Source organism: Mustela lutreola, chromosome 2 (genome assembly GCF_030435805.1).
Source record: "Mustela lutreola isolate mMusLut2 chromosome 2, mMusLut2.pri, whole genome shotgun sequence".
In the NCBI taxonomy this organism is placed as follows: Eukaryota; Metazoa; Chordata; class Mammalia; order Carnivora; family Mustelidae; genus Mustela; species Mustela lutreola.
Genome location: NC_081291.1, coordinates 116,807,429 through 116,818,700, shown reverse-complemented (window position 1 = coordinate 116,818,700; position 11,272 = coordinate 116,807,429). Strand labels below are relative to the sequence as shown.

General features: G+C 41.3%; 1 protein-coding gene across 8 annotated transcripts in view; it reads right to left on the bottom strand.

The window, feature by feature from the left end:
• Positions 1–821: 821 nt before the first annotated feature.
• Positions 822–11,272, bottom strand: part of EHHADH (enoyl-CoA hydratase and 3-hydroxyacyl CoA dehydrogenase) — a 49,399-nt gene continuing 38,948 nt past the window's right edge. For all 8 annotated transcript variants that reach the window (XM_059163242.1, XM_059163244.1, XM_059163246.1 and 5 more), the window contains 2 exons: positions 10,675–11,016; positions 822–4,187 (listed from right to left, as the gene is read on the bottom strand). In XM_059163242.1, the coding sequence (XP_059019225.1) occupies positions 2,926–4,187; positions 10,675–11,016 (1,604 nt within the window). In that variant the 3' untranslated portion in view covers positions 822–2,925. The remainder of the gene's footprint in view (positions 4,188–10,674; positions 11,017–11,272) is intronic.

Sequence of the window (11,272 nt, the reverse complement as noted above, 5' to 3'; positions counted from 1 at the left end):
TAAATTAACTCCTATTTCTTCTTCCCATATTATATAATGTTAATCTTTAAAACCTTTTATTGGGTCACAGACACTTTTGAAAATATGACGTAATATATGGGACCTCTTCTAAGCAATATACTCATATACATACACACAAACATCAGCATCAGATTTCAGGGATTTTTAAAAAAATTTTCTTAAGATGGGGTACCTGGGTGGCTCAGTGGGTTAAAGTCTCTGCCTTCGACTCAAGTCATGATCCCGGGGTCCTGGGATCGAGCCCCGCATCGGGCTCTCTGCTCAGCAGGGAGCCTGCTTCCTCCACTCTCTCTGCCACCTCTCTGCCTACTTGTGATCTCTGTCTATCAAATAAATAAATAAAATCTTAGAAAAAAATTTTTTTCTTAAGAATTGTGTTTATCTGAGAGAGAGAGACAGGGAGAGTGAGAGAGAAAGAGAGAGAGAGAGAGAGAAACATGAGCAGGGGGAGGGGCAGTGGGAGAAGCAGACTCCCCTTCAGTGGGAAGCCTGATGCTTCCGGGGCTTTATCCTGGGACTCCAGGTTCACTACCTGAGCCAAAGGCAGATGGCTAACTGACTGAGCCACCCAGGTGCCCCAGATTTCAGGGATTTTTGACTCACGAATTCTATTCATAGACACTCTAGTTTCAAAGGCCCAATCTAGAGGGTAGTGGAGGGCAAAAGTGAGTTTTAAGAACTCAAAATCCACTCAGGGTCTAAAGAAGAAACGGTGTGTGTGGTTGTGTGTGTGTGTGCACATGCATACACAGGCCAGTCTTTTAACACTCATTTGAAGGTAAGTCATTTTGCAGACTAAGTTTACCACTTCCTGAAATTTTTTTTATTTTCTTTCAATTCAAGGACCAATTTATATAAAATCCAGCAATACACAATTTAAAAATGATTCTAAATTAAATTTAAGGCACACTCCAGAGGTTTTTTTGTTTGTTTGTTTTTGATAATGGAAAACTTATGCTATATTCATTTAAATTTCCTCTATCAGAACTTTTGATAATTTTGCTTGGATTCGCAGGAGAAAATAGTTTATTTACAACACACTGAAGAACAAGCTGAGTCCGTTTGTTTACCTACTTATTGACAATTTTGAGTTATAATTCACATACCATACAATTTACCCATTTATAATTAAAGAACTCAATGGTTTTTAGTAGATTCACAGAGTTATGTAACCATTACCGCAGTAATTTCAGAACATTTTCATCAACCCAAAAAGAAACCAGTCCTCATTAGAGCCCTCCCCATTACCTAGCTCCTAATGATTCCTGCCTTAGGCATCCTCTAATCTGCTATCTCTATAGATTTGCCTATTTTATTTCCCATAAATTTCCATACAATGTATGGCCTTTTGTGATTGGCTTCTTTCAGTTAGCATAAAATTTTGAAGGTTCGCCATGTCATAATATATCTCTATACTTACTTTATTTCTTTCGATGACCAAATATTCTATTCTTTGGCCATTACACACTTTGTTCATCTGTTGCTGGAGCTTTAGCTTGTTCCCAATTTGGGGCTATTATGAATAATATTGCTATAAACATTTGTGGACCTCAACTTTTAACCCCACAAAAAAGTAAAAAGAGAAGAACTCTTATAACAAAACTTTTCAGAATCTGTTTTGCAGTAATTTCAGACTTTTCAAGATTCAACAATTTCCATACCCAGCATCACAAAGGCTCATCATGGCAGGGAGACTGGCATCATGACTCTAACATAGATTCAGAGGAAGTTAGACATGCTTTCTAAGATAAGATCCCTTCTTACATGAAGTCAACAATGGCTACTTTCTGTTACTTCTCCATGCATAGGAAAGAATGACAGGACATCCTATGGTCCCCAGGAAGTTACAACAAATATTGCTGAGCCCCTTGCAAAGCAGCAAGCACGATTTTGCACAAACAACAGCACTGTGGACAGAAGTCATACACCGAGTATAGGCTGCCAAGCTTCTCTGAGTTCCCTACTCTAGTATGAAGCACTTGACGCCCTCACTACTCCCACCCAGGTTCTGCCTACAACGTTAGCACTGTTAGGTTTTTGACACCTTGCCTCTCTTTCTGGTTACTCCCTCTGCCTCTCCATGGGTGAATTCTCTACTCACTCACAGAGACCCTTCCTGCTGACTCGAACCTGCCAACTATCTCCACTCCATCTTTGAGACTAGGGGCTAAATTTCACCACAGCTTTCCCTGCTGAATTCATGCCGCCTCTGGATTCTGGGTTTGCCAAGTGCTGTGCAAAATGGTCAGGAGCTGCGGAGTGAAGGTTTGTTGAAGGGCCCGTAAGTTTTCCTATCAGTGCTGTGTGAGTGAAGTGGAAAGGGGTCAAAATGAATTTATGGCTTAGTGGCGTTTATCAGGGATTCATTCTGTTTTTTTTTTTTTTTTAAGATTTTATTTATTTTTTTATTTGACAGAGAGAGATCACAAGTAGGCAGAGAGGCAGGCAGAGAGAGAGGAGGAAGCAGACTCCCTACTGAGCAGAGATCCCGAAGCGGGGCTTGATCCCAGAACCCCGGGATCATGAGCTGAGCCGAAGGCAGAGGCTTAATAACCCACTGAGCCACCCAGACGCCCTGGGGATTCATTGTTGACATTTCCAACAATCAAAGCACTTGGAAACCTTAACTTAATCCTGAGTTTCTCTCCTTAGCTATTATGGTATTGATACAAGTTTATTCACTGGGATCGAAATGATTTATCCAATAAAGATGGACTCAGAGGCATAGGAAGCACATTCCTAAAGATCTGATCCATTAGAATAATCAGACAGAAGGCACAAAGAGAAGGTTCAGCTGCTTTGTATTTCAGAGCAATCTTACTTTGGATCTTTTGATTTAATATCAGTGAAATTCCATGAGCATTTCCTGATGCAAGCACGTGAGTCATAACCTGGAAGGCTGAATCATAGTCTACTGCTAGGGGGTCCTGCTAAGCTCTGCCATTCTTTCAGAGGAGGGTTGCCCAGGTAAGCCAATTTTTTCAGATAGTCACAAGGCTCTAGTTGTGGAATATCAGGATTCTGCCTGTAGTATTTCTGCAACTTTTCTAGCACTGTGGGCAACCCCACTGTGGAGGCGTAGAACATGGGCCCACCCTTGTGCCTTGGCCATCCGTACCCATGTAAATAGACAACATTGATGTGCTCTGGAGTGGCAGCCATCCCTTCTCCCAAGATACGGAATGCTTCATTGATGAGTGAGTACAAACAGCGCTCGAGGATCTCATCCTGGCTAATGACACGTGGCTCGATGTGATAGGTTTGTCTGTACTGTGACAGGAATTCAGAGAGCCAGGGGTCAGGTTTGTGAATCCTACCCAGTGGCTTATCATATAGATACCAACCCTTTCCTGTCTTCTGGCCAAACCGTCCTGATTCACAGAGCATATCAGGAATTGGGCAATATCTCTCACTGCCTCGCTTTCGGGCAGGCGTTCCTGAAGGCAACATAGGTCCAGTAAGACCTTGCCCTTGTCGAGATTTCCAACCCACATCCAATCCAGCAAGATCTGACACTCTAAAAGGTCCCATTTTGAAACCAAACTCTTCCAGCACCTGATCTATCTCCTCTGGCTTACTGCCCTCTTCCAACAAGAAATATGTCTGATTGTAATAAGGCTTCAACATTCGATTGCCAACAAATCCAAAACAGTTACCTACAACTACTCCAATTTTTTTCATTTTTTTTGATAAATTCATAACTGTGGCAATGGTAGTAGGGGAAGAGTACTGGCTGGGAATAATCTCTAACAACTTCATGATGTGAGCTGGTGAGAAGAAGTGAGTGCCAATGACCAAGTGAGGGCGATCAGTGGAAGAAGCAATCTTGTCAATGTTCAAGGCTGAAGTATTGGTGCACAGAAAAGCTTCTGGCTTGCACACAGCTGATAGTTCAGCAAAGACCTGCTTCTTCAAGTTAATTTCCTCAAATACTGCTTCGATGACTAAATCTACACCACCTAGCTCCTTCAGGGATGTGGTTAACCTGGGTTTTGGTCCTAACCAATGGTGGCTGCTACGCTGCATTTTGGATGCTTCCTTTTCCAAGAGGGAGGTTATTATCTGATCAGCAGTCTCTAGCTGCTTCTTGTCCAATTCCACAGCAATCACAGGGATCTTGGCCTTCGCAAGAGCAGTGACAATGCCTCGGCCCATTGTTCCCAAGCCTGCAGATGAGAGTGAAGAGAAAAAAGAATGGTTCAGTGATATTGGGAACTGAAAAATTACTCGGTAAATGGAAGGCTTCTGTGGCAACAGGGCATTTATAGAGATTGATGCGAGGAATACAAATGGACTGAATATTAGTTAAAATTAGGCTCTGTGTTAAATGCTCCAGAGGATGTGACATTGAGTAATATTCACAAGTGCGCACACACACACACACACACACACAATATTAGGACTGATAAACAAGTTCAGCAAGGTTGTATAATACAAGATCTATATATAAGAATCAATTGTATTCTATATACTAGCAATGAATAATCAGAATATGAAATTAAGAAAAAAATTCTACTTATACTAGCATTAACAAAAATAAAGTACTTCAGAATAAATTTAAGAAAGAATTGTAAGACTTATAACACTAAAATCCACAAATCATTCCTGAAATAAAGAAGACCTAATAAAGAGATATACATCCCCTGCTCTCATAGGTCAGGAGACTGAATATTGTTAATATGGCAATACTACCCAAACCGATCTGCACCACCAATGCAATCCTTATCAAAAATTCAACTGGCTTTTTGTAGAAATCAACAAATTAAATTAAGCCAATCCTAAAGTTCATACATAAATATAAGGAATCATGAATCACCAAAGACATTATTAAAAAAGAAGAACAAAGTTGTTGGAGGATTCACTCTTCCCAATTTAAAAACTTATGACAAAGCTAAAGTATTCAAGTATTCAAGTGTGGTATAAGGGTAGACCTACAGAATTGAGAGTCCTGAAATAATTTCGTAACTGTGGCCAACTGGCCAAGATAATTCAATGGGGGAAGAATAGTCTTTTCAACAAATGAAGCTGGGATAACTGGATATCCGCATGCAAAAGTATGATGTTGGACTACTGTGCACCATAAACAAAAATTAATTCAAAATGGATCAGGGACTGAAGTAGGAGCTAAAACCATAACTCCTGTGAGTAATTCTCCATGATTTTGGATAAGGCAATGGTTTCTTACGACATCAAAAGCATAAACAACAAAAACAAAAAAATAAATAAATTAGATAACATCAAAATCAAAAAATTTTTGTGCTTCAAAGGATACCATAAAGAGAGTAAAAAGAACCCATGGAATCATCTATCTAATAAGGGACTTGTATTAAAATATATAAACAATTCTTACAACTCACAATAAAAATACGATTTAACTTAAACATTTTTTCTGAAGAAAATACACAAACAGCTAATAAGCCACAAGAAGATGCATCCTTAATCATGAAGGAAATGCAAATCAAAACCACCATGAGCTACCACTTCACACCCATTAGGAGGGAGATCATTAAAAAGAGAGATGTACAAGTGAGGATGTAGTGAACTTGAAATCCTGACACACTGCAGGAAGATTATAAATCTTTTCCCCAGACTGGGGAAGGGAAAAGGAAAGGGAGTATTACTTTAAGCAAAGGCAAGAAGAAGAGAACATGTAGACAAATTATTTGATGGCAATTCAATATTTCTTCCCCTTACCATTTCATTTTTCTTCTGGGCACATGGAAAACTATTCTAGATCCTTCATTTTTTTAAAGATTTTATGTATTTATTTGAGAGAGACACAGAGAGAGAGAGAGAGGACACAAGCAGAGGGAGTGGGAGAGGGAGAAGCAGGCTTCCCGCCACACAGGGACCCCGATGCGGGGCTCGATCCCACGATCCTGGGATCATGACCTGAGCTGAAGGCAGACGCTTAATGACCAGCTGAAGGCACCACCCAGGTGCCCCGATTCTGGATCCCTTGTATCCTGATAGGGCCTGTGAGTATTTCCGGTCAATGAAATGGGAAAGGAGTGTAGTGTGGGATAGCGATGGGGGCCCAGGACCTCCCACAAGATCCTTAATTACTTTCGGGATGTAGAGGTTTCAGAGAACAACTGTGAGGCCTTGGAAGAGACCCTTGAGCAGGTGTTGGCAAACTAGGGTCTGTGTGCCAAATCCATCCCACCGTCTATTTTTGTACTACCTATGAGCTACGGATGTTTTTGCATTTTGAATAATTAAAAAAAGAACAAAAACAAAAACAACAATATTTTGTGACACATAAAAATTATGTCAAATTCAAATTTTAGTCTCATAAATAAAGTCTTACTGGAGCACAACCACAGTCATTTGTTTCCATATCATCTATGGCTGTTTTGTGTGCAGAGTTGTTTTGGTGCTGCAAAAGAGATCATACAGCCCAGAAAGCCTAAAATATTTACCATCTGGCCCTTCAAAAAAAAGTTCACTGACCCTTGTTCAGGAGAATGGCAGAGTCATTATTTAGAAAAAACCTTGTCCTAGAATGGCCTTATAGAGCAAGCAGGAAATAAATCTTTATTGTGTTAAGCCACTGAGATTGTTATCTGTTACAGCAGCAAGTTATCTGTTACTTCATCAACCCACTGTGGATGAAACTGTTTTGTGAAAACTATTTATATATTATTCTTCTGTACTTCTCATTGACTAGCTTTGGGGATTGGTTGGTTTTGTTTTGTTTTTTGGGGATTGGTTTTGAATACAGAACGTTATCAGACATCAGAAATCCTTGTTTCTCTGGAATATATTTAAGCTTCAAACTGTATTAATTTATTTAATGTAAGAAATATATTAAATTAGTTAAAAACATTTAATTTTCCAAAATTAATAAACATCTGCATTTCACTCAGTAGCCAGAAGGCTGGATAGCTCTCGCTGCTATAGCAACTTATATCCAAAACTTCTGCCTGGGTAAAGGGTTCAAATGGGGTTCAAAACCCTGGCCTCCTAGCTTTCAGTCCCAAGCCTCACATAAGAGTATTTTCAAGAGTATAGAAATTATAATCTCTCAGAGACAATGAGGACTAACAAGATGTAATGTGAAAATACGTTGTAAAGTGTCACATAAGGTAGGCAGGATCTCAGAAAGGACCACAGAGCAGTGAAGAAAAAGCACCTGGGAGTATCAAGCACAGTTCTTCTGCGTTCACCTCGTGGAGCGGACCTGAATGACCTGGAATCCGAATCACGAAGTGGACCAAACTAATGCTTTTTGCAAGTGTCCCAGCCATAGCTTTAGATTCTTTTCAGCTCTATAAATGGACACATCTCATTTAATCACTGGAACAATAAAAACATGAAAACACAATGTATATTTATTTCAGAAAGTTTTTAGCTCCGGGGACCTGGGTGGCTCAGTCGGTTGGGCAGCTGACTCTTGGTACTGGCTCAGGTCATGATCTCAGGGTTCTAGGATCGAGCCCCACATCAGGATCTGTACTCAGTGGGGAGTCTGCTTCAGGTTCTCTCCCTCTCTTTTTGCCCCTCCCCCTGCCCAAACACACACTTTCTCTCTCCCCTCTTCTCTTTCACCCAAACAAATAATTGTAAAAAAATATAAATAAATAGTTCTTAGCTCCTAATTTCTCTTCTCATGAATTTGTGGTCTCAAAGATCTCAAAAAAAGGGGAGAGCCTGAAAAACCAAGATTTTCATTGTTGATAGTTCTGTTTCCAAAGGTGCATGTTGTATTTATACTGAATTTAGTTCCCTAATTGTTCCTCATTAAACACATGGAGGGGCAAGGGGTCCTGCTTCCCTAACAACTCATTGTCTTTAACTGCCAAGGAATTAATTCTAGTCAAGGACCTCTTGACTAGAATTGACAGAAGTAAAGAAAGAACAAAGGATGCATTCATTGAAGGTTCTGCAGTTTTGGTCAACTGCAGTCTTCTCCCTTTTGGATGGCTCTAGAGCTCAGGCAAGGAGGGGGGACATGAACTTGCAGTAGTGCTGACCTGTTCTGAGAAGCCTGGAAATGGGCTCATGGAAGAGCACATTTGGGGTTTTTCCAGGAGCAGAGTGAAAGGACGGTAGATAAGTCATGGAGTTGGAGGGCACTGACAAGAGAGTGGCTGAAGGGATGACCCTGGAAGTGAAATTTAGAAAGAGAAGAAAGTAAAGATAAGGGGAGTTGATCAAGTAATGGATAGAGTTGGCACAACCAATGAAGAGATGTGAGAAGACACAAGGTTGTGGGGGAAAGGTCAGAATTTAAATTGCAGATGTGGAGATACATTAGGGTATAGGCAAGAGCCAAGGAAAAGTCCTAAGTAGGGGTCACGGGAAGTGAAATGAGGTGAACGTCACCGGATCTGAGGAGGCAAAGACACCAGAAAGCAGCAGGGCTGGATGCATTGTCCCCACAGACGATGGCAACAATTGGGTGACAGCAGGATTTGGGGGAAAGTGTGAGCCAGCCAAATTTTTCAGCAAATGGCTGAAAAATGGTGTGGTAGGAGTAATAACAGTAACAAGGAGGGAGAAAGCCATCAGACCAGGTGGCAGAACCACGGAAGAGTGTCCTGAAAGACACAATGGTCTGGGAAGGGAATTGGGAAGAGATACAGGCAGGTTGGGAGGTGGGGCGTGGACTGTGAAAGAAGCAGCAGCATTTTTCTGAGAGGGCTGCAGAAGGAGTGGGTGCCCGCGTAAGCCGGGTCTCTGGCAGGAAGCAGATCAGGCTGTAGGAGCGTTCCAGAGGGCACAGGGAACAGCAGGAGGCTGCATCACAACGTGGAGACAGACGCGATGACGAAGGGGGAAATAACTAAACTCTCTCACTTTTTTTTTTTAAGAATTTTTTTTTTTAAAGATTTTATTTATTTATTTAACAGACAGAGATCACAAGCAGGCAGAGAGAGGAGAAAGCAGGCTCCCCACCGAGCAGAGAGCCCGATGTGGGGGTCTACCCCAGGACCCTGGGATCATGACCTGAGCCAAAGGCAGAGGCTTTAACCCACTGAGCCACCCAGGCGCCCCAAACTCTCTCACTTTATTTGTATCCAAGTTATCTTCCGTGGATTTTTAAATGCTTCTTCAAATATTTTTCTGAACAATATGGGGTCTACTTAAAAAAAAAAAAATTAAAAACTTTTAGACATTTCATGCTGGACATGAATCGGAAATATTTTTTAAAAGGCTCACAGCAAGGAAATAGGGAAATTCTCAAACAACGGCTGATGAACTCAATACCGATAAATTTCATCTTTGTTGTTATATTGCATTAATTGTCCTTGGTTTGAAGGAATATAGAGAAGAAGCAGAGTAAGTGCACAACAACTACAAACAAACATTGGTGCTACTGAAAAAAAGCACAAAAAAGAAACATTTATAGTTCTCTGTCACACTCTCCATCCACCTCCTTTAAAAATCCCAAGTGAGGGGTGCCTGGGTGCAGTTGGTTGAGCAGCTAGCTGCCTTTGGCTTGGTTCATGATCCCAGGGTCCTGTGATCCAGCCCCGTGTTGGGCTCCTGCTCAGCTGAGCGCCTGCTTCTCCCTCTCCCTCTGCTGCCCTCTCTGCCTACTTGTGTTCTATCTGTCTGTCAAATAAATAAAATCTTCAAATAAATAAATAAATAAATTCTTCAAGATAAATAAATAAATAAAGATCACAAGTGAGTGGGGGGATGGGGTACCTGGAGGATGGGCGTTAAGGAGGGCACATGATGGGATGAAGACTGGATCTTATACACAACTGATGAATCCCTGAATTTTACCTCTTAAACTACTAACACAGTATATATTAATTGGTTGAATCTAAATAAAATAAAATAAATAAAAATCACAAGTGAAGAGTCAGTGCTGGAAAGATCACAGCGTGACTGATACGGTAGCCTGAGAGGATGCAGCGTGGGCTCTTTCCCTCCAAACAGGGTTGTTGCTAGACAGCTGGGTAAGGGTTCAGAAGGTTGACACTTTATAGTAAACTATGGACTCCTCCTTTGGAAGACTGTACATCAGCTGACACACATAACATTTTGCTCACCATTTCATGGGGTTTAGAATCCACCAAAGAGCACTCCTGGGTCAATACTAAGAACAAGGGAAGCTTGGGAAGGTAGCTAAAAAAAAAGGCAATCAAAGGGCTAGCTTCTGAGGACAGAAGACATTTTGTTTGGGAAAATCCCAGAGGGAAAAAGTAGGGAAGTCACTCTTTCAGGATGCAGAGAGATTTGAGGTTAATAGAGTCGAATGGGAAGTGAATGAATCCAGGCACCAAGAAGGCAGAGCCTTCATTCTAAATACCTAGCTACAAGAGTGACAAACCGTACTTTGGAAATGTGGTACAAATAATAATCATTGCTGGGAGATCCAGGAGCAAGAGATTCATGCAGGGGAGAGGAGGCAAGGAGTTAAAAAAAAAAACAAAAAAACAAAAAACAACCCAGAGTCTAGAGTCAGACAGACCTAGTGTCAGACCCTCACACCGCTTGTGTTTAGCTCACTGGTGAGGAGGTTGGTGTCTCTAGGCCTCACATGTAAAACGAAGATCATTCCCAGGCTGGGGTAAACAAGTTAGCTGCACAAGTGAAGTGCTTAGTATAGAGCCCAGTACCTGGTGGCCCTAAGCAAACAGCAGGATTTCTTATGTGCAGATATGGAGAATGACTTTAACCCCATCATGTTCTTACCGACAACGCCAACTGAGGAGATGGGCTGTGCCGTTGCTGTTTTCCAGGATGCTCCCGAGGGGGTTGACCACTTACTGGCATTCCTCTCCGCAAAGAAAACATATTGCAGGGCTCTAGCCTGCCCTGATTTCTGAAGGTACACGAACAGCTCCTCCTCCTTCTTGATGCCCACTTCATAGGGATACTGGACGGCAGCCTGGATCGCACGGACACAGGTCTCCTGAGAAAGGCACCCAGGATGCTGCTTCCGCATCTTCAGAAGGGCTTCATTGAAAATGCTGTCCATGTTGGGGAAGCTCTGAATTGGCTTGTTGCAGAGTCTACGGGATTCCAGAGGCTGATCTGAAAGGAAGGAGAAAGAAAATAGGACCTTTGGAAATGTTACTTATACAAAGGGAAAAGGAGTATGTAATAATAATAATAATAATAATCTGTTCCAATTCAAAGTACAAAATTAAATGCTCTTCATCAAGCTATTTACTATAGCACTAACATCAAAATATCTAATGTACCTTAGTCCGGTAAGATAGAATTTAGCAGATTCAATGCAATTTTCAAGTTACCTCACGTAGGCATAAAAGTTTCATTTTCCTTCTGT